This window comes from Cryptotermes secundus, unplaced genomic scaffold (genome assembly GCF_002891405.2).
Source record: "Cryptotermes secundus unplaced genomic scaffold, Csec_1.0 scaffold499, whole genome shotgun sequence".
NCBI lineage: Eukaryota > Metazoa > Arthropoda > Insecta > Blattodea > Kalotermitidae > Cryptotermes > Cryptotermes secundus.
Window position 1 is genome coordinate 1,325,689 of NW_019738354.1, and position 24,718 is coordinate 1,350,406.

At 36.0% G+C, this 24,718-nt stretch overlaps 1 protein-coding gene across 1 annotated transcript in view; it reads left to right on the forward strand.

The window, feature by feature from the left end:
- The first annotated feature begins 458 nt into the window (after positions 1–458).
- Positions 459–24,718, forward strand: part of LOC111870805 (structural maintenance of chromosomes protein 6) — a 31,364-nt gene continuing 7,104 nt past the window's right edge. The window contains exons 1-17 of the mRNA XM_033754012.1: positions 459–541; positions 4,262–4,498; positions 6,261–6,456; positions 7,794–7,955; positions 8,340–8,584; positions 10,992–11,111; positions 12,057–12,187; positions 12,783–12,986; positions 14,676–14,872; positions 16,405–16,551; positions 17,738–17,919; positions 19,912–20,222; positions 21,416–21,632; positions 21,914–22,084; positions 22,214–22,401; positions 22,533–22,698; positions 23,396–23,509. Of these exons, the coding sequence (XP_033609903.1) occupies positions 4,277–4,498; positions 6,261–6,456; positions 7,794–7,955; positions 8,340–8,584; positions 10,992–11,111; positions 12,057–12,187; positions 12,783–12,986; positions 14,676–14,872; positions 16,405–16,551; positions 17,738–17,919; positions 19,912–20,222; positions 21,416–21,632; positions 21,914–22,084; positions 22,214–22,401; positions 22,533–22,698; positions 23,396–23,509 (2,973 nt within the window). The 5' untranslated portion in view covers positions 459–541; positions 4,262–4,276. The remainder of the gene's footprint in view (positions 542–4,261; positions 4,499–6,260; positions 6,457–7,793; positions 7,956–8,339; positions 8,585–10,991; positions 11,112–12,056; positions 12,188–12,782; positions 12,987–14,675; positions 14,873–16,404; positions 16,552–17,737; positions 17,920–19,911; positions 20,223–21,415; positions 21,633–21,913; positions 22,085–22,213; positions 22,402–22,532; positions 22,699–23,395; positions 23,510–24,718) is intronic.

Here is a 24,718-nt window from a genome sequence, read left to right on the forward strand (position 1 = left end):
TTGTAAAGGATTTTTTATTACAATTTCTCCATTTACATTCATTTTATGGTATTGATGAATTTTTTGATTACACGTAGTATAATACAGATTCGGTTTTCGTTTAGTGTAGTGCCACAGTTAGATTTGTATACCTATTTAAAGACCCTATGTTACATGAAAAAATGTGATGTCACTTTTCCCAGCTACGATCCAGTTCTAACTGTGAATAGAGTGAATCCATTACTTTACTTATATGGGTAGTCTTTGCTAAGTCATGTATCAAGCTTCCCCTTGAAATTTAAATTAGTGTACTCTAAAGAAGAGTGTGTGATTTTAGCAAACTGGCACATCTCAAGAAAATGTCTGGACACAGGATTCTCTTCATGAACAGCATGATGATTTTCTTCACACTAGTAGCGGGTATGACTTTGCCTGCCTCTTAACACAAACCACAGTTAAAACATAGTATTGACAGTCAGTTCCTCTACACTGCTCTGCCAGTTTCTTCTCGTCTGTCACCGTAACTGGCGATTCTCATACATTGGGGAGCCTGAAACGTAAGGTATGTTTAGCTGCACATTCTGAATTTTTATTCATACCACATAATATTAGTAAAATTTTTTCATATATGCGACATTGAAGAAACATTTGGTGCAGTGATTCCCTAGTGCAACTGATCAAGGCCTACGTTGTCATATTTCACATTTCATAAGTCCAAAATACAATGGACATGAAACTGGTCACAAGCATAACACAAACAAACAAATTAGAAAGACAATACAAAGCTAAACAAACACTGTAACTAATTATTTGCTGTATGCTCCAAAAAATTCATAAGCTGTATAAAATGAGTTGTTCATGAGTTATGAAAATAAATTATTTTTAAAACTGATTCTATCTTACAGATTGATAATCATATGACTTGTAAGGTGCATGTAAATCAGTTACTTCATAAATTGAATATGGTTGGATTCCAAATGCGAAAATTATCTTATATTCTAAACAAAAATAACTTAAAATCTGTTTATTATGCATACTATCATTCTTTAATGAAATATGGCATAATATACTGGGGTAATACCCCTGATTGTCTTAAAGTTTTCGTATGCAAAAAAAGCAATAAGAATAATGATGGGAGTTGGACCAACTTGCTCATGTCGTGATCTGTTTAAGAAGCTGGGAATATTGCCAGTTCCCTGTGTATACTTGTTATCACTATTGACTTTTGTTGTAAAAAACTGTGACAAGTTTTTGATAAATAATACAATATACACGATTGGCACCAGGAATAATAATCTTTTTCATATGCCTGCTTCTCGTTTGTTGTNTCCTTTTACTCCATTGAGGAATTTGTTGACTATGTAAGAAGCATAAAGATAAATGCAGAGTAAATAGTCAGTCAAAACATATTGTTGGTCCTGTCTTTGTTCTGAGTCAAGAGGGCTGTTCTCAATTGTTTTAACATCTAATATTTAAACTAAGAATTGGAAAGTTGAGTTGTATCAATTTTAGTTGTTTGATGTTGTCAACAGAGTTAATATTTTCCTTTCAAATTTGTTATAATTGGATTGACAACTTGCGCTTTTTTGCAAAAGGCCTTATTTATTATTTTATATTTTTATATGTTTTATTTATTGACAACTTGTATTGTTTTCCAAGAGGCTTGATTTATTATTACTTTGTACTTTAGATTTTACATATTACATTTAATGTGTATCTGTATTTTATTGCATGTGACTGTTTGTCTCTGACATGATATATGACAGTTTTTATATCCAGCCCTATGTGGTGACTGTTGGATCAAAGAAATGTATTTTAATAATAATAATAATAATTGTCCAGTTTCCCTTCAGTCAAAATAACTTATTAATGCTTTGAGGGGCTGAGTACTGAACCTAGTATGTTGTATGTAACTTTTGTGTCATTTTTGTTTTATATTTCACTGTATTTGTATTTGTATTTGTATTTATATTTGTTCAAGAAATCCAAAAAAGGATATAGAACATGTCACAGAACTAAATATAAAACAGGATACATGCATAAATTACACGACTAGATAGTACAATGAATCAAACAATAACAAGTTTCAAAGATCCAAAAAATGGATATAAAACATGTCATAAATAATACAAAACATAAAATACTCAGTTATGCTTATCTGGATCCAACAGTATTCAACAATAATAAGTTACAAAGATCCAAGAATGGATATAAAACATATCATAAATAATATAAAACATAAAATACATGCATAGTTATGCTCGTCTAGATGATACAAGAATACAATAAATACTAAAATTTATCTGTTTAAATATTCTTCTATAGTATAAAATGTATGTGTATTCAAAAAATATCTTAATTCAACCTTAAACTTTTTAAAATTATGAGATGAGTTCTTGATCTCTATGGGCAGTTTATTAAACATTTTTATACCCGCGTAGTAAACTCCTTTTTGAAAACTAGTTAAGTTAGCTTGAGGTAGATAAAGATCTTGTCTATGTCTGGTATTTATAGCATGAGAGTCAATATTTGATGAAAAAAGATGTTTATTCTGCAATACAAATATTAACAATGAAAATATGTATTGCGATGCAAATGGTAAAATGTTTAACTCTTTAAATATGTTTCTACACGAAACTCTGTTACCATATCCCAACATCGCTCTAATGGCTTTTTTTTTGGAGAAGAAAAACACTAGAACTATGGGAAGAATTTCCCCAAAAGATAATACCATAGCTCAATAAGGAGTGAAAGAAAGAGTAATAAATTGCCTTTAAGGCTGTAATAGACAAATACTGTTTCATATTTCTTATTACATAACAAGCCTTGCTTAATTTTTTTACAAGTAGTTCAATGTGATTCTTCCATATTAGGGCACTATCAACTACGACTCCCAAGAATTTAGTACTGTACATTATAGGTTACATTGTTTTCAAGGAATAAAAGGGAAAAATTGTCCCCATAATTAATTAAGCACCAGCCTTGAGCCTTGTATGGGGGAGTGGAGGCATCATTGTATTTCCCCACATTCTTAACCTTGGAACAATGTGGACCCTCCAACAGAAGCTTCACAAAAATATAATTAAAATCCTTTGTTTTATTTTATAACTGCACCTGAACTGTCATGAACAGAATTTGGCCCTTCATGTATATTACATGTGAGATTATAAAATATAACCCAATTGATCTTTGCTGGCAGTGGGATGTTCAAGTAAATAAGTAGTGCTGGCTTGACAGAGAGGAAAAATGGCCAGAAGTGGTTTATTATTAAGTAAGTCTTCTTGTTGTAAATGAAAGGTCAACTGGCTTTTTGTAAGTAGTGGTTCCAATAAACAGCTCCAGAAATGCTTCAGTGTACTAGTCACTTCTCTAACTGTACTCGGCCATTGTCTGGCAGTGTCCTTTATATGATTATTTTTATGAGAGATATTTAAAACTAATTAACACCATGGTAGGAGCACCACTGAGGCTGTTCATTAGATACAGTATGGCATTGTCATATGGCATCTAATATTTTAGTCCTGTTTGCACCACTCTTTCATCCTAGGATTCAGAACAGACAATTTTGTTAGATTTACAGCATGGATCAGGTGTATTTACAGTGGCCATTGTTTTAAAATTTTTGTGTATGCTTTTTGAGGAATCGGTTGGCTTTGGTTGCTTGATTTGTACTTAAGAGTGAGATGTAGCAATAGAACAGAGAAAGTTGTGTGATATTTGTAAGGTGATTAATTTGTTAAGTTTGGTGTAGGTAAGGCTTGTACCATGCATCAGTGCAACTCACATTTGAGTGAAAAGTCTTCAAAGGAAAAGATCACCTATGATAGAAGGGTAATATTAAGATAGATCCTAGAGTAATAGATTGTTATAACATGAGGTGGATTAAACCAGTTGATTATTGAGTCCAACAGTGGACTTTAGTCATGACTGACAATCCTGAAGTTCCATAAGACTGCAATTTTTTGACCAGCTCAGTAAGCCATTGACTGTTCAAGGAAGATTTGCCATGAAGTTTATATCATTGCTGTTAAATTACCCAAGATCAGAATCAGAACTGGAGATATGAGATTTCATGTTTTCATACTGGTGAAAATTTGTCTTCTTAGAGAATGACATTGTAATATCATGGGTGGTTACCAGCGAGCTTTTGGAGGGACCTGCTGCCTCAATTTCTGCAGTGAAGTTATGTGTAATGTAAAGCACAAGAGTCTCTGAAATATTAGTAGCCATTTGCAAGGCTATGTACAGTTCTCAGACATTTCTGTTTTTATTTTTTTTATAGATCACTTTTAAAAACATGAGGAATCTGAATGGAGATTTATTGAAACGAAAGCCACAGCCAGACAACTCTGATAGACCAGCGAAGAAAAGTCGGGCATCAGAGAATGGACAAAGCCCCTCAGAAGAATATAGACCAGAGAAGAGAAGTCGGAAATCAGAGGATGAACAGAGCACCTCGCAGAAATGCAGAAGAGATGATGGCAGTGGTGGATTTAGTTTTAATGAAGCCATCAGAGATGTGAGCCCTTAAACTTCACTGTTATTTTGGCATTGTTGAGTCTCTTTGAGTTATTTTTTTGAACATATTATTTTTGAAAATGATTTGTTTCTGCCATCAAGTGTAAAGGAGAAAAGACTCTTTAGTTCGGTCCATCAGAAAGCAGGCTTGATCACTGAATAAGCAGAATATATATTCTATTAATGTCAGATATCATCAATGGGAGAAAATAGATAAATTTGCAGAAAAAGTAAGAAAGAGATAACAAGAAAATCAAACTGAAATTCCTCTTTAGGCAGAGCTGATATCCATTAGACACTTGAAGGACATAAAAATGAGAGGTTCGTCACCAGTAATGCAGTGGGAATACACAAATGACAAAATTTCAACAAGCAACAGGCATTACTTTCACAACTTTCTAATACAAGACACAACACACTCCCAAATACAAAGAACACAAGGAGAAAAAACAGTCACTTACCTACAAGCCAACAAAACACATAGTACAAAACATCAATATAAGACCAGGAAGAATCCCAAAGAATACATCAGTACATCTGCACACAACTACTATATCCACACAAAAAAATAAGAAAATCTTTTACATATATATAACTTGATTGATTTAACATTTTAACAGTTGATATTTAATCTTAGAGGTGAACACACCTTTTATGCATAATGGCATTACATACTACTATACAACAAGTACAGTGAAACCTCACTAATTTGGAATTTGCGATAATTCAGACAATTTTTTTTTGCGTGCTATGACCTTGGTGATCGCATTGCCATGATCAGCAAGATGTAATAAAAGAACGGCACAAAGAAGAACACAAATCAAATTAAGTTCATTTTTAAACAGTTTTAATAATAGTAAGATGTTTTTAAGCCTGATGTCAGAACTTACATCTTTACATTTTATTTTATGATATGCAATCTAAGTTTCAAAATAACATTGTATTGCCTAAAAATCCATATGAAGTTCATTTTATAACTTCCCTGAATATATTTTCAGTAGCAGATCTATATTCGAATGTACTTCTTTTGGCTTATTTTGGACTTCACCCATCATCTGGTATGTAAAAGACAAAAAGACAAAAAACCACGACGTTTCAGAGACTGGATCTGTCTCCATCCGCAGGTGGATAGGGAAGGATAAACCTACTCAGTTGGGCCCCTTAGAGAGAGCTAGTCTCAATCACTGGTGATTGAGAAGCAGGCTAGTTTCAATCCAGTGATTGAGACTAGCTCTTTCTAAGGGGCAAACTGAGTAGGTTTATCCTTCCCTATCCACCTGCGGATGGAGACAGATCCAGTCTCTGAAACGTCGTGGTTTTTTGTCTTTTTGTCTTTTACATACCAGATGATGGGTGAAGTCCAAAATAAGCCAAAAGAAGTACATTCGAATATAGATCTGCTACTGAAAATATATTCANTGAACAAGGATTCATTCCAAATTAGCCAGAATGAATGAAGTCTTACTATATTCCAGTATGTAAAAACTGGCCAATGTAGGGATACTAGTTGATGCATACAGGTGAATGTAAAAAAGAAAGTTAGTACCTCATTCGTCTATCCAGTATCTTCCAGAGCTTTTTGCTTTGGCAGTGTGTATGGTTGGAACATAAACTTGACCATTCACCTCCTCCTGAAACGAGGGTTCAGTTTATGTCCTTGGCTTCATAGCATGCTGCTTTGACACAGGAATGCCATTAACTCATTCATTTTTACACTTGATTGAAGTTCATAGAATTCTTGACAGGAACAGTGACATTTTCAGGATACCAAAGCTGGCATCATAGAAAGAATACACATGAGAAATTTCATGTGCCATTCATCAATGGAGGTCTTCTTGAACCCAAGAACTAATTTTATTGTTGGGAAGAATGGTAGTGGAAAAAGTGCAATACTTACAGCTGTCATAGTGGGTTTAGGAGGTAAAGCCAGTGCTACCAACAGAGGAAGTTCTTTGAAGGGTAATGTATTACAATAAGGTGATCAAATGTGTCAGTTCATTTGTTAATATCTCATATTAATTTAGTTCATTCAAAAGTAATGACTTCTTTACTATTTTTCTAAGTCAGTTCAGTACCAAGAACTATGAACTGTAAATGGTTTACACTTGATATTAACATGTTCATGATGTCTATCATTTTTTTAAACTGATTTCACAGTACAGTCCAGTCCAGTCCAGTATATATAATTAGCATGTCCATGCAGAAAAATCTGCTTTGCAGTAAGTTTTCCTGCCTGCAGCAATAAACTTTTGTATTTAAACTTGAATGTTATTATTACTAATTGCTGCATAGTGTGATGACCAAACGGATACTATGATCGGTGACAGATGACCATACTCTCCAACATCAATTTATAGGCCGCGCCAGAGCTTAAGTGATTAGTCGCTGGCTTCCCACCACTGTGATTTGAACAAGTGGGATTTGTGATAACAAACTGGCGCTGGGGCAGGTTTCCTCCGAGTACTTCGGTTTCCCCTGCCAAATAGGTTAAATAGGCTAAATAGCCGAAACATGTTGTTAATCNAGTTGAGCAGCGGCTAGATATACATAATACAGTCTTGTAAATGCAGCACTTTTTAGATTACTAGCTAAACACCACATAGTATATGTTTAATGTATATTACAACATGTTTTGGCCATATGGGGCCATTGTCAGGTGTAGATGATGTGCTACATTGCTGCACTATACTGTAATACTTCATTTTGCATAAGACATGAAAGGCTGAATGTTTTTTAAAAACCAAGTTGGGTCCTTTTTAAAATAACAAAGAAATATGTACTGTTCATTTTTTCTTATGTTCTTCATTGTTGTTTTTTGTATGTTTTGTTATATAGAGATTCTTTCAGAAGTTTTGACTGAAGTGGTAAAATGAAGACGGTAACTTATATGAACAGATATGTAGAAAAGGTGTAGTACATTGTGCACAGGACATTTTGCTTCCTTTTGAACCCCTTTTCCCCATAAAATACCAACATCTAACCCTCCAAAAAATCTCAAGACTCTGCCATATTAATTTATCGGGATATTTAGTGCCTTTTATGCATTAAGATCAGAACTCCATCAACCAATTCAGTAAATTTTGTAAAATAATGACAACTTTAGAAATGGATGCATGTCGTCAAGCCTTATTGACTGAATTATAAAACATGATAATTTACAATCATGATACTGTTTGTTAACTTGATACTGAAGAAACTAAGAATTTGACTTAAAAATTTAATTTTGTTTATATTACATGAAAGAAGATTCATCTCAAATGTGTGTCAAATTCTGGAAATGTTCCTTTTTATTCCAGAATTCATAAAGAAGGGTATGAACACTGCCACCATTGAAATAACACTGAGGAACACTGGACACTGTAGTTACAAGAAATCTCAGTATGGAGACCGCATAATTGTAACAAGAATCATAAGTAATACAACTGGTTATTGTGGCTACAAAGTAAAAACAGAACAAGGTATTGGACTTTCATTTCCTCTGCTTTCCCCTCCATTTCAGTACCAATATTGGATGCTGTCTGCTAGCCTAAAGAACAATCATGTTTAGTTTCAGTACATTGGTATTTTCCAGTTGTCTCCCTTCTTTACTATTTGTTTAGCAGCGCGCACTGTGGGCCAGCAGTGATCACAAGTGTTGGGGATGGGGTTTTCTCTTAGGTTATAATTAATGCATTGAAGAAATAACTTGGCCAAAGTTTGGTCTTGCAAAGTTTTTATAGCCCTCAGATTAATCTCCCGGTTCAGTTAGAGGTTCCAGCAATTACATATTAAGTCTACATATCTGTATAGCACTACATGCAACGCATTTAATAAATTACTTCCCATTTTGTTTCCTGTTTTAGGTGAAGTAGTTTCTAGCAAGAAAGAAGAATTGGACAGAATTGTGTCAGCATTCAACATACAAGTTGACAATCCTGTATCACTTCTGAATCAGGATGCTGCTCGAACATTCTTAAACAGCACTGATCCCCGTGATAAGTACAAATTATTTATGAAAGCAACACAACTAGAACAAATAGAGCAGATGTATGAGGAGTCCATGTCAGATAAACGATGGGCCATGGCCATGGTAAACTCCAAGAAAGAGGTTGGTGTTGTGTATAAATATTTATGAAGATATGAACTGGACGTATAGGGCTGACACTGGCATTTCATGCTTATGTTTATTAGGTGCTCTGTTTGAATCTCAGCTGATAACCAGCTATCTTGAATGATGTTTTTCATGGTTTTCTCAGTCCCACCAGGCAATGTCAGGATAGTACCTTGCTTAGGCTATGACTGCTTCCTTGCTTTACAATTTATTAAGCAGCCTATCATTGAACACTGTGTAATCCAAATACTGACAGTGTTGTAGAATAAACTACAAAATAAAAGAGTATGGAGAATTCAAATAAATTGAGTCTTTTGATATAGGTTCTTAGAATGTAGATTTGCTCATGTCTCTCTTTAAGTCAGAAATTAGGCTTGCAGATTGTTTACACTGACATGGATGATTGAATAAGGTAAATGACATTAATTTTGTTTTGATTAGACAAATTCACGATAATTTGCTTTGAAAGCCATCATTTTTATTAATTTCATCACAAAGTAAAATCACTGATGAATGGTTTTATGCAATTTACTTTCATTGAAAGTGCAGTCTTGTTTGTTTTTATGGTTGTAAATGAAGTTCTATATGAATTCCACTGAAAATGTAATTATTTCTGCAATAATAGAAAAGTTTGTAATCATGCAGGTGAAAAGGCAAAATGCCAGGGGCAATGAAATCTTCTTGTTAGATCAGCGTTGTCAGTGTATGGAGTTGGTCTGTGATATTTAAGAGACTGTTTCAGTTTCCATCATCAGGGTGTTGATGTGTTGAGCATTGTGTTCACACACTAGGCAGAAAACAGTTAGCCATCCCAGCCTGGACAGCATAAGGAATGACAGGCAGTCAGATGATTAGTGATGCCATGTCCTAGTGCGAACTGTATAGAGAACAATCATTCAATCATCAGAACTGCTATTGCTTTTTGCCGGTCCCTACAATACAGCCAACTCTTAATGGCCTCATTAGCTAAGTGGCCTATGTAATCTGTCATTTTTGCCATTACTGTGATATCCTTGAGGTCTATTTTAAGCTCAGCTGCCAACTAGATAAAGTTATCAGTGGTAGAGCAATGAATAATCGTCAGGGACACTACTGTACTGGCAAGAATGATGGGCTACATGTATCGCTTATTTAAGGAGGCTGTTGAGATGTGGCTGCACATTAGAAACTTTAACAAAGGTACAGGATTCCCTACAACTCGTTCATGGTAGCTTGCCATGGTCATAACAGAACAAGAGAACTAGAAAGATTTTGTAAAGAAGGACCAGTGACAAACAATTCAGATGACCATCTGACTTTCCCATGTGGGCCACACAGAAACAGGACATCACTGAGCATCTGACTGTGCCCATTGTTCCCCATATTGTCCGGGCTAGGACTGATGACAGCTTTGTAAGTGTAGTATGTAAACACAACACTTATGATATCCAGCCCTGAAACATCAAACACTAACTCCACATTGAAACTGACACTCACACCATAACACATTTTTGTGTACTGTCACTGTGAAAGATTTGAAATTATATAAAAAGGCAGGAAAAATATATATTATGATGTGTATAGTGCATAAGAATGTTTTCGTATACACAGATTGTAGTAAGCAAAGAGATATTTTAGTTACAGGATATTCAACTTGTATGACATGCTTTACTGATGCTTGTGGTGCACATACTTGCCTTTGTAATTAGACCAAAAGAATACAAGCAAAACTGATAATTCTAGGCTGAGCGGTATCTCATTTTACAAGAACATGGGCACTGCTGAAATGAACGGTTTTGATGTTGATCCTATACTAAGTGCTTCACACCTCAGGTCTTATTGAGCTACATGTTGTCTATGTCTTCTCAAAGTGAAGAGGATGGATAAGTGTTCATGAATATGTAAGTTTTGGTCCAGAGAAAAAATTGGTGAAAGGGTGGGGACCAGTGCCCAGTCCTTTCCACTAAGGACAGTGAACAGGGATATGTGACCAAAATTGGTCCTTTTAAGGGCCACTCAGTACACAAAAACCATCCTTGGTGGCCTGGACTGGGCAGCAGTCCACATGCTTCTCTCTGTGGGTGTGTTGGGTAAGAGGCTATACATGCACACACAGTCACTCAACTCACTTTGGCCCTGAAGATGGAGGCAGCATGTACCTCCAGAAAGTTGGCAACACTGTCCACTTCCACACAGTGCAAAGCTTCAAGAGCAGGATCAACATCAACCACCTTGAAAGCCTGTTATAAGTAATGAACAATTTTGTTTACTGCTTTTGAAACAGATTTCATTTTAGTCACATGTACATCCATATACCAAGATCAGTTTTCCAGCTAGTTGTCATACTTCAGGAGTCTTTGCTATGAAATTTTAGAAATTGAAAATTATTAGTTTCTGATTTTAAGAAATCTGATTTTATTGGTAGGCTCTTCATGTAGCGAAGAATGAGGTAACTGAACTGGGGCACAAATGGAGAGCAGTTCAGTCACTCAGCAGTTACAGAAAGAAGTCAAGAGAGCTGGAAAATGAGTTATACTGGGCTGTTGTAAGTTGTTAATTATTGTCACCATTATTTTCTTTTGCATATGACAGTTTTTCATGCCATAAAGTCCCTTCAGGTTTGTTCTTTAAGTCAGCCTCATATAGATTTTGTATGTGGTTGGTCCACTGCCAGCTTTATGAAAATCAGTGCCAATAAAACCAGAGTTGTAAGATTTGAGGTTTTCATGGCGGTGACTATGAAGAAAGCAGTCTTCTGGGATGTGGCGCTGTGTAGAAATGGTGGTAACCGATGTTTTGGAGGAACGTATCACCCTAGACTATTTGCACTTGCTCACGCTGGTTCTTCGCTTGCAGATTTTCTTCTTTTTTCTTCTGCCCTGAAGATGGAGGCGATACGTTCCTCCGAAACGCCGGTTAACACAATATCTACACGGTGCCACATCCCAGAAGACTGCTTTTTCCAAAACCAGAGATATTTCTATTATGTAAAAAAGTAACATGTAATTATTTGACTGTATTATACATAATCTTTTATAGCTTATGACGGTATTAAGAATTTGAGACTGTTTTCATCTTCATATGAATCCTATTTTGTCTCATGTTATTAGCACAAAATATGAACAGATGACCTACATCTCCTGCACCAACACTTGCATACTCTTGACATGTGTAATAGCAGAGTAATAGCTGTGCACAGGCATAGATCATACTGTCTCTCCTGCTCACAATAATGGTCTTCATCTTCCCAGATTATGTGCACCTATTGTACTTCTGCTGACACCAACAAGGTGGAAAGCATTCAGTGCAGTTTTTCACTCTCTCTCTCGCAGTACCACGCATGAAACATTTTCTGTAAATTTTATTTGCATTACCAGTACTTATTCTTTAAGTTTATTTATTTTGCTCTTGTTCTGGCAAGAATTACTTGAAAATTATGAGTTTAGTAAATGCAATTTCTGTGTAACATTTTTATTTCTCTTATGGGAAGGCAGTGTCAGAAGAGAAAGTGGCAGAGAATTTGAAGCAAGACCTCGAAAGTCAGAGAGCACAACATCCAGCTTTACAGCACGATGCTGACAAGGAAGCCAAATTGGAACAGAAGCTGAATCTTCTTTTTAAGTAAGAATGACACAATTTATTGCTGATATAAATACCATTCTATAGCTGTAATGGTTCAGACTGTAAGGTAAATGCACAGTTGTTCTTTGCTTAATTCCACACCTTGCCATGAAGATATGGGGGTTCGAGGTATAGCTTCAGGCAGTGGTCAGTTTCATACCCCAGTCAATTTATCGCAGGGAAGGAAACCCTTTTACACATTGTACAGGGCACTGGGTAGGCCCCAGAGCCAGTGTATGCTTGTGTAGAAAACTCTCTTACCCCTGCCAAGAATGGAACCACTGTTCCTTGGTTATCAAGCTTGTAGCCTAGTCACTATGGTGACTGAACTAACTCAGCTCTTCTACACATTTCAGTCTTTAGCTTCAATATGTCTACCGTTGTGACTTGCCTTTTCACCTTGAAACATAATGTACCACCACACTGGCTGGTTGAAAAACATTGACTGCGATAATAAAGTTATCATGATAAAACGGGGTATTAAAGCACTGTATATGCAGTAAATTTAAAGCTTTCTTGATGATCTGTATATACATGCTCGTCTTGTCTGCTATGTTTGTAACCACTGTTGGTTTCTGTTTTGTGATTGTTACAGGGAAGTGGAGCAGCAAATAAATGAGATAATGTCCAGGTTATCTGAATGTGAGGCTCAGTATAAGGGAAGTAGAGAGGAAGTGAATCGTAGGAAAGAAAATTATGGGCGGAAAATGCAGGAACTTAAGACTTTACAATCAAGAATATGCCGAATGGAGAGCAACATTAATACACTGCTTCAAGAAATAGATAAAATAAAAAATAAGTGAGTCATATTTTTGTACTAGCTTTAACAATTAGGTCCTCCTGATGTAATAAAATTAAAAGGGCATTTCACTGTCTAATATGGTGAAATCCCATTTAAAATCTAAGTATCAAGTAGAAACTGAACTGTCAGAACCCTCACTTGTATTCCAAATAGAACTGGCAAAAGTTTAAAATCAGTTTTATATGTTACTTGAGTTTTATGAAATTATAAGTATGTAACTGTCTATTTCCTGATATATTTTATTCCCTAAATAATTGGTAACTATCAGCTGTATCTTATACTGATAAAGAACCTGAAAATTCATTACCATCACTGCAGACTCTTTTAACTTCATTCTTCCTTAGTTATTTCTATACAGTTTATATTCTGTTTCTCTAAGATCCATAGTGTCATATAGTCTCCATGTTTAACTGAATTGAAGATTTTTTAAATGTTTCTGTAGTTAAAATGAGTTATCTTGAATTGTAAATTTTAGAAGGTTGATGTTTTTAAGATGTATAATATATGTGCCAACATTTGTGCATTATTGTGCTCTCAGTGTAGCAGATGAGAAAGGGAAACAAATATGTTTTGTGGTCAGTAGCCACAAGCCATGGCGACCTTGCCCAAAATGCCATGAAAGGTATGAGCCAAAGGCACTTATTCCCCATGAACAGATATGGTATTATAGTGAGAGTGAAGAGGCTGGGAATTGTGAAGGCAAAGGAAATAAGAAAGAAGATAACAATGGTAAAGAAGACAGGTTTTATTGATTAAACTGAATAAATAATAGTGATTTCAAGATCAAAAGTAGGGAGACTGATTTAATAAGTGTAACATATAAAATAATGTAAAGTGTTTGCTTGTAATGACATGTGAAATTTAATGTATAAAATTGCTTTTTATGTTTTGACATTTTTCGTAGTTTGAGTGTTGTCCTAGATTCCAAATCATCTTCCATTTGCGTATTATTATCTTTTTTATTGCTAGTGGGGTGGGACTAAGTCCCTTGTACTGCGGCCACTTCTGGCCTATTGTACCAGCCCCAGGTGATAGGTGAGGGTGTTTGTGGAGCAATTGGTGGAATGAAGATTGGCAGGGGAAACCGAAGTACTTGGAGAAAACCTGCCCCAGTGCCACTTTGTCCACCACAAATCCCACTTGACCAGACCCGGGATCGAATCCGGGTCGCCGCGGTGGGAAGCCAGCAAGTAACCGCTTGAGGTATGGCGTGGCCTGCCATTTAGGTAAATGTGATAGTTAATCCCTGTTGCCATGAAATCTCCATTCTGTAAGGCTATGAACCAAGCAGTGATGAATAACACATAAGCTCTGTATACCTAATTAAGGGGTTAATATAACCTTTCATCATACCTTAGTTTCCTCATAACTTTCCATGAAATTTTACAATAAAAATTTCATAATTTGTTTTCATTCATGCTATTATATAAACACACTGCTTTAACCATTCTTTAAAAGAACCACACACACACATGCATGAACACACAATAACTGCAGTAAAACAAGAAGTTGAGAAACATTTGTAGCCTCTTATCATCAAAATTACGGTGAGAGAAATTTTTTATATTGTGACGTGCTGAGCTATGGATGACGCCCCCCCCCCCCCCANCCCCTTGTAATGTGTTTGAGGTTGGAATTGAAGGATTAGAGGGGAGTAATTTTTTATATAGGTCATTCTTTTTATAGTTCTGGTCCAGACTATGCTGCTAGAAGGCAAAGAATCTGCCATGAAATTCAAGAGCTGGAGAATAAACATGCAGATGTCCAGGCTACACTTAAAACAAACAAACATCATTATTTCCAGCTAAGTGCTAATGTTCAAAAGCTTAAGAGTGAAGAATACTCACTGAAGCAGGAATTGCAAGAGAATTTGAGGAAGATTGGTATGGAATTTTCAATTTGCACATGTTTTTAATTAGGTTCTAAGTGAAAACTTTAATGGTTTAATTTTTCTAAATAAATTTCATGATTATTTTCCAATGAGATGAATGGTGCATGTGATTAATCATTTGATGATTTACCTCTGTCACCCACTGAGATCAGAATATGCATAATGCAACACCTACAAGTGCTCAGTACTAGACTAGAATAGAATTTCATTTCATTCCATAGGTCATTCATAGTACTCAGCCAAGGGTGTAATACATGTTATAATACAAATAAAACACATGGTTGTTACTGCTGTTTACGGACATCTTATAAGAATGTGACATTTTTCTGAACAAAATTGTCAAATATTTTATCTTTATAGAGAGTGAGAACTAGAACTGTCGATCACAGTGGCTGTGTGGTCTAAGGCATGAACTGTTTTCTCTCACTCATATGCCGAGATCATGGGTTTGAATCCCACTCAAGGCATAAATGTTTGTGTGTGCGTTTATGCTGTGTTTGTGTTGTCCTGTATGTAGGTAGCAGCCTTGCAACAGGCTGATTGCTTGTACAAGGAGAACTACCATCTGTGTAAAAAAGATTATAAAACTGAAGAAGAGGCCAGGGCCCAACAAAGAGCTGAAGAGACTGATGAATGAATGAAGAACTAAAATTAAACTTAGAATAGACATACATTAAAATGGAATCATAACTTAACTATAATGGCCCCAATGCTTTATAATTATTCACTGTGGTGAAAGTGTTTAATTCCCTTTGTCCCTCTTGTAAGTGAAAGAAACTGGCATAAAAATTGTTGGCACTGTAAGTAAAAAATAAATTATTACTCCATTGGCATACTATTTCAGTTTCTGCACTTGGAACATGTATATAGAATTAACTAAAGGATCTAACCATTTGAGGTTCCTCTAAATAATGTCTAAAGATTCAGTTCCTACCTTATAGAAAACATGCTATGTCTGCATTACAGAGACCATCTGGTTAATGCTTTTTAGGCAAACAGTTGCTGTTTATTGTGAGAATCATATGAAATGCACAGATGCACCCTATGACCAAATACAGAACTGTTAAATATTAAAGAAGGTGATGCATGTAATAATCACCATGATTTTAAAGCTTGAAGAAATGTCTCCTCAGTATCACAGAATTTCATGTAGACAGGATTTTGTCACCTGGGATACAATGCAGTGTAGTCTGTTGAAAGTCTACCTATGTTTTGGAGGCTACATGTGCCTCAGGAACATCACTTGATTTTCAGTGGACTACATGCTGTTATATCCCAGAAGATAGTACTCCTCATAACAACTGCTCTGAGAACCTCAACTCCTACTTCATGTAGGCAAGGTACTTAATACTGCTAAAAGGTAGATGTCCTGCAGTCATTGAAGTATTCCACTCGACTGTTATTACAATCTGCGCGACAAAAATAAAAAATATCAAAATTGTAATTAAAGGTGGGCTCATAATAGCAGTTTTTACTATGTGTTTTTTAGTTTAAAAGAATTTGTGTCACATTTTTTATTTACAGAACAAAAACAGAGAGAAATTCAAGCACTGAAGAGAGATACAGACAATTCATTGACAGTGTTCGGTGCTTGGGTACCACGTGTAGCGCAGAAGATAGAGGAAGCATTCAAGCAAAGGAAATTTCGAAAGATGCCCAGAGGACCTGTTGGTATGATGAACCTTCCTACAATCAAAATTTATGTTTAATAAATAATTTTAGGTCCAACAGTACCATTATATAGGCAATCGTGTTAAAGGAAAGACCACCATATGAAACCCTAATTTCCACTGTGTGATCAGTTATCACATGCCATATTACTTCAAATATAAGATGCATATTTTACACATTTTCCCCCCACTGAAAGATTGAGGTGCATCTTAAGTTTGAGGAGTATGCATCTGTATAATTTTTTTCCTAAAACTAACATTCAAACCCTGGATGCATCTTAAATTTGAGGTTGTCTTATATTCGAAGTAATGTGGTAATATTTGCTGAAAGATTACAAGAATGATTATCAAATTATTTTCAAAACTACAGTGTCTTCCTTGTTAGCTGTAGACTAGAAGCATTGCAACATACCTAATTCTGCCCTTTCAGTTATTTTTATAATATCTTTATTGTAGTGAAGGTATGAATGAAATGGCATTAGATTTCTGTCTGAATGAGTGTGTGATATTGAAGCAGCTTTAAATTTCTTTCCAAGCATATCTGATGCTACAGGTAAGGAGTTTGTTAGGCCATGATTGTATTTCCCCCAAGCTTTCCAGTTTACGTTATATCATCTAATAACTTCACTTGACATTTAATTCTTTGTTGTTGTATATCATATATAAATATGTAATATGTTGTTTATAGTAGGGTTTTAGATGGTACAAAAAAAAACTGTTCACCAAATGCAAGAACATCGATTAGGATTTCACTGTATTTAGAATATTATTTTAAAGTAAAAATTTTCTTCATGGATGATGTATGCCTTATTTCTTCTGTTCACTTGTTGTATGATCACCCATTATACTGGTATAATAGTAATACTGGACTTGTATTTGGGAAGTATCTACTTAAAATGTCAGGTTACTAGCTAACTGGCTGTGATTGTTCATGGTGTTCTTCAGTCTATTCAGGCAAATTCCACTGTTACCTCTTTCCAAATCCTTATCATCTCACCACTCACAATCATCCGGTCATCTCACTCAGTGCAATGATGTAAGTAGTTGGAGCAGTGTAGTTGTTAAATAATCTAAGAATGAAATGTCTTTTGATAACTGGTTTTAGTTATGTTGGTTTGTTGTGCATAGAAAGTGCAAGCTTCATGCCTTAGGACTTCAGCATTGCCATTACATTTTTTCATTTACAGGTGCATATATAAAACTGGAAGATTCGTCTTGGGCACCAGCAGTTGAATCTTTCCTGGGACCATTCCTGAGATCATATTGCGTGGATTCTTCACATGATGCTGCAGTGCTTACACAAATTTTCAATGAAGTACTGGGTAAAGAAAGGAAACCTGTAATAAATACGAGCAGGTTTTTTGACAAGGTTGGTTCATGTACCTTTGTAAAGAACTGAAAGTTTTTTAACAGTAAGTGGTCAGTTATACATTTGTATTTATTTTTCTTGCGTAGTTTATGTATTCTACAGATTTCTGTTTAAAAATTTCAGTGCAAGTCTTAGGAGGGTTAAATTTAGCCACAACTCAGTAAAGTGATAAGCTGAGGGTTCATCCCTAAATTCACTGCTGTCTCATGAAAGTATGTCAAATTGCAAGTTTCAGTGGCCTTATACAGTCTCAAAAGATGTTAAGTTTATGAGCTTACCACTGTAACCACTCCTGTGTATGACTTCGAATGGGGGAGACTAAAAATGCAAGCAGAATTTTGGTTTGGGAAATCTTAGAAGAATATCTAATTGCAAAATTGTGAAAGTGATGGTAGAATAATTTTAAATTGTATCTTAACCTCACATTACTGTAGGCCGTAAATTTAATAATTTTTGGATTGTAGATTGTATCTTCTGAAGTTTGAATCAGATTTCATAGGGAAATCCTATAATATCTGCACAATATGAGGGTGTGATTTACATTATCTTTGTAAGCCAACTTGTGTTAGTTCTCAAAGCAGTCAAAACAGACTCCATCACAGTTTTGACACCAGTAAACTACCCTTTTGGCATGTTCTGATGTGGTTAGGCTGTCTTAATTTTTCTAATAAAAATTTTTCCAGTAAGTCACAATACTGTATTGTTGTAGGAACCCAGGTCTGGTCAAGTGGGATTTGTGGTGGACAAAGTGGTGCTGGGGCAGGTTTTCTCCGAATACTTTGGTTTCCCCTGCCAATCTTCATTCCACCAGTTGCTCCACAATCACCCTCACCTATCATCTGGGGCTGGTACAATAGGCCAGAAGTGGCTGCAGTACAAGGGACTTAGTCCCACCCCACTAGCAATAAAAAAAACACACCACATGTCAGGTCACAAATGAAACCTCCAACATAGAAGCTAAAGATATTATGATCTGGAACCTGGTCACACCTATGACCTGACTCTGTGGGCAGTGATAGATGAGCATTGAGCAATAATGGAATGATTAGGAGGAGAAAACCAAAGAACTTGGAAAAGAACCTTGTCACTTCAGAATCTCATGTGGCATTACCTAGGCCTATGTAAAGAGAAGCCATTGTCTTAACTGCTTGAGCTATGGCATTGCCTAAAGAGGCCTCCATAGTCTAGGGGTAACGTTCCCACCTCATGACTCAAGGTACGCAGGTTCAAACCTGGCAGAGGTCATGGATTTTTTAAGGGCGGAAAAATTCATGGAACAATTCCTCCGGGAGGGATTTTAAGCCATGGGTCCCATGTCGTAGATTTACGGCACGTAAAAGATCCTCATATCTCTAGGAGACCTCTGAGCAAAATTATGCAACAAGTTTCCCGCCCAAGTAGTTTCCAATGCCTCTAGTAGATGGGGGAAATATCAGGTATCGAGGGCCGAACGGGGCTGATAGCACGCAGCAGTACCGGTAGTATATGGCAACAGTAGAAATTAAAGGGGGACGCACAATGGACCAATAACTGGTCTAAGTGCATGGGGAAACCCACCCCCTCTGATAATAATATGGCATTGCCTAACCTCTTGTGACTTGTAAATAATAGTAAATATCATTTGTACGTCCATAGCTGGTATATTATCACATGGTTCGGATCAATATTCGGATTTTTGGCACTGATTCTGTTGTTACACATTGCTAGGTTTCAGTCTCTGACAATGGGGACTTCTGTTAACTTCCAGGCCATCTGTATATTGCTTTGTTGTAGATTGATTAGAAAACACCTCACCCACATTTCCTCGACTCCTCTTTGTACATGGCTGTCAGTGATTGGTGTTTGACATTACCTAGCAATGGACGTGTCTGGAAAATTTCTTGGATTTCAAGATTCTGACTTTTAGGCATCACAATATTTTGCATCTGTGAAGAACTCTGTTGGGAGCTGTGTTTCTCCAGAGTGGAATATGTATGCATTTGTTATTTTCAGATACATAATGTAAGCAGGTTTGCAGTGCAAGCAGATGGCTACCGTAGTATATTGGATTCTCTCATAGTCTCAGATGTCATTGTATATAACAGTCTGGTAGATCAGCGTGAGGTGGAGACAATCCTGCTTATTCCAACCAGCAGAGAAGCATGTGAAATAATGAGTAATGCAAGACAGGTACCTAGGAACTGCAAAAGGGCAATTACCAAGAAGGGTGATCAGTTCTATCCAGACCCTAATTACAGGATGTATGCTGGAGATGGAAATACAAGAGCAAGATATCTCCAAGTTAGCATGCAGAATGCTATTAGGTATTGATAAAACCTTACTGATAAGCATTTACCACGAGACTTTTGATTTATGAACACATGGCATTTTGACCTAAATTAAAAGTATCTGTAATTGTAAAGATTTTGGTGTACTGTTAAAAATTTAATATCTGAATCTCCATTAAGAAAAATAGAGTTATTGCTCCCTGTGACAGGATAATGTTCATTAAAAAGGATGTACAGCTTAATTTAAACACATTTGCCTTAGGCAGAGTTGACCAAAGGAAAAGGCATGCCCATTGTCTGTGCATCTTCTTGCATTCGGATGGCAAAATGTCCATGATATATACTTTCTAGTACACAACATGTGATGCTTACAAGAAAACAAAATCACCATCTGTAATATTTTGCAACAAACATAAGATTGGTGTAAGAGACTATCGTATTATTCTTTTCAAAGGAAATCTGTGAAGTGGTGGAACGAAACTGTTGTATTGTCTGTTTAACAATGCTCTAATAACTATGCACATTTTGCAATGAATGAGGAACAAATAGAAGATTTGATGCCATAAATTTCTACAAAAGGTGGTAGAATGAATTGTGATTGATATGGGTGTAGAAATTAATAAGCAGTCATGGGGATGGTTCTGTGGGAACATGTGGACAGAGACCATTTCACTTTAGGATCCCAGCAGTGTAATCAAAAGTCAGGAGAGACCCACTGTATGTGTAAAGTCTGTGCAGATGGGGCAAACATCACTCCAGAAAGACCTTTAGAAGAAAAATTCATCCAAGTGTACTGCTTCAAGTCCAGTGTAGGGCTCTATTATGGTGAGTGTTCTGAGATGAACAGCAGTGCAGACTTTTCGCTGTTAATTAATAGAGCATAAAACAATCATATATGTATATCAAGTAATATTGTAATTGAATGATGGAATAGTGGTAGCGGTGATAACACTTCTGGCATCCATGTTCTTTCTGCAACCAAAAGTGAATACCTAATTTTGTTCTTGGATATTGTGTGAATTTTTGTTACATGTATCACAGTATCTTCAAAAATGGAGATATATATTTTTTTCTTTTACCTTTATAAACCTTCTGCTCAGTGTAATGGATATTTAGATGCCACCAAGTTCAAAATATTGAGCAGTGGTGAATTTGAAAGAAAATGCACATACTGAGTAGATCAGATGGTGGCATATACAAGAATAATTTAATTTTTTTCCTTTGTATAGCACTGCAGAAGATCATCTTAAGGGTCACCATTTTCAGAAGGGAGAAGTGGAGAAGCAACTTAAAGTAGTTCAGGAACAGTTACAAACAAACAGCAATGAATTAAGAGAGACAGGTGCTGTAATAGAGAAGCTGAATAAAGAAGACCTCTCTTTCATGACAAAACTCACACGACTGAAGGATATGGAAGAACCTGAACCTAATAGTATCGCTACTCTTGTGAGTGTATTAAATTTCCTGTTTAACAGTCAGTTTTAGCTTTTAAATACAGCTGGCAGTGTGTCCAAGGTAGAGGTTCTTAACAAAAATATGTTGTTTGCATTCAAAATATTAAATTTAAATCATTAGACGTATTAAAAAAGACCCTTACATACTGACTTCTTCAGGACTTGCAGGAAGAAATCTAAAGATTGGAAAACAACTCAGTAATACTTGAAATCTGGTTACTTCTGTATTTGGCTTTCCCCATTATGTGAGTAGGAAATTTTCATTGTTGATAGACTGCTGAGTTGGAAGAACACACGAGAAAAAAGGATGAAATATGTAAGGAACGTGATGCATTGCAAGCAGAGTGTCAGCGGTTAAAACATGAGGTGGAAAAGGCTGAAGAAAAATCATTGAAAATTCGTGATACTTCAACAGCCATTCAAGTTAAAGAACGTCCTCTTCGTGTAAGTACATTAGTGTGATTTTTCTTTCTCTCTGAAATACAGTTTGGGTGTTAAGTTACATTATTGTATTTTGGTATGAAAGGTACATTGTGATAATTTTTTATATAGGATAAAATGAAATAATTTCAGGCAAAGAGAGAAAGTGTGCAAAATGAATTAAAGGAAATCTTATCAAGAAAGATATTTCAAGAGGAAAGATTGAAAGAATTGTGTCAAAAGATACAACAGATAGAAACTCAACTGCACAAGCAACAGGAAGTTGCTAAGAAGGCTGTAGAAGATGGAACAAAAATATGCCCAAGGATTGATACGAAAAGGTAATACTAATGCCTTTAATTTGGAGTTAGGTCCAGACATTATACATACTTTCAGGTGGTTTGGTTTATTCTGAGTTGAGGTTTCATTCTGTGTTTCCTTGTATGATGTAATACGTTCTGTTTTATAATAGGCCTCCTAAAATAGTCGAAAGAGAGCTGAATGAATGTAAGAATTACATGGAAAGCATGGAGAAACATTCTGGAGCATTCGAAGAAATTTGTGTTTCCTATCATGAGAAGAAAACAAAGTATGAGCAAATAGCAGAAGACATCAGGCTTTTGGAGAAAGAATTGGCAGTATGTAGAAATGTTAATCAACAGCATAATCCAGGCTGTATCTTTAATATAATGCCTGTCACTAGCTGAGGACTTCTTAAGTAACGTACAGATATGAGTACGAAGGTTGTCACTTTTTAAAGCCATTTGCATTATCTTCTATTAGCTCAAATCCTGTTCATTGTATATTTGTCTCCAAGCTATTCCCATTCGATATATGCAACTTCACATTGTGACAGAACCTCTGTTAGTTGCTTGGTAGGTCATGACATAATTTACAGATTTAAACCTTCCGTTGGTATTCTTTGATTATGCAGGTTAGCTTAAGTCGTGTATGCACATTTCCATAAAATCCATTACAATATTTTCTTGCCATCTTCATGTAAGTCTCCCAAATGGTTTCTGTACAAAATTTTTCAAGATAAGTTTTGCACCATGTATGCTACCTGCCTGCTTGGATGCGTCAAACTTGGTATTTTAACGACTAAGATTGCAGCAGTCAATTTTTTGTAAAGTGACTAGCCTGTTGCATTTTCTGTGAAAGAAACCTTTGGACCCTTACAGTTACAATTCATGGCTTAGACTTTTTGAAAAATGCAAGTGTTAGTTCTTTGCCAACTGGGTGTTTCAAGTTACATTATCCAAGAATGAAATTTCTGTTATCTACCATTTACACTTCTGTTTCTGTGATTATGTAGTATATTCTTCTATGTTTCAGCATATGGAAGACATGATCAGAGCACGCAAGAAAACATTCTACGCAATTCAGAAGTTAAGTAGTGTACGTGTGCAGCACATGTTCCAGAGTTTGCTCCACCAGCGCAACTACACAGTAAGGATCAGAATAATTATCTGAGAGAGTAGTTATCAACATTTTCTGATGTTCTGATCTGAGAATCAGTTCCCTATACAACTCACATTGTGCAGTACAAATAGGATACAGTACTAGACAACTAAACATGTTTATTTGTGATATAAAAATTAGTACTTTAATTTAATACTAACATTCAAACAAACAAACATTCTGGAATAATCACATAACTCTAAACAAGTGGATGACACCCTTTATGAGGTGGAATAGGATTTTACAAATCATTTTAATAGAAAATTTTAATGGAATTTAAAGTGATTATTTATTTTAAGTGGACTGCAACACACGATTTTAGCGCACTTCAGAACAGTGTAACAGTTGGACACATTACAACACCTGAAGATGGCCATCTGTGGCTGAAACATGTTGTGTTGAGTGTCAAATGGTGAATAAACAATTGTTGCATTATAGACGGACTGAATACATGGACATTTGAATAAAAATTTGCAACTGGATGCTGAAATACGCAATTAGTACTAAACTTGAGCATTGAACATCATATTAAAATTTAAGCATGAGGGCATACTGGTGTGTACTGGAAGGAATGATGATCATAAGTGACAAGGGGTTGAACTCAAACTACATAGGTTGTACTGAAAGTCATGAGCAACTTTTATTTTGCATGCAACCTGGGAATAGCAGATGAAAGGGAGTATGGTGATAGGTGGAACCAGCTGTTGTGTTAACCTTGAGTGTCTTGTGACATCAATAGCTTGCATCACATGACCAGTATCATTCCTAACAAAATGGCCGACAGCAATATGTTGTTTTGCCAGTGTGCTGTCATCGAATTTCTTGTGAAAGAGGAAATCCCTGCTGCAGAAATTCACAAGACTTCAGCATGCTTATGGAAGTGTGTGCATGGGTGCGAGCAGTGTTTGAAGATGGGTGAAACATTTTAAAGATGGGAGCACCAGGATCAGAGATGAGCCTCGGAGCGGTCGTCCTCCAGCAGCCTCAACTGAACGCAACAAGGAAAGAGTGGATGAGGTCATTCAAGATGACAGGCTTGTGACTGTGGACACAATAGCCTGAAAACTTGGAATAGGGCACAGTGCAGTACAGGAGATGATTGAAAGCTTGAGCTATAGGAAAGTTTGTGCTTGTTGGGTCCCGTGGTTATTGACCGAAGACCACAAAGGTCAGTGAAAAGCCATCACCTCAGAACTG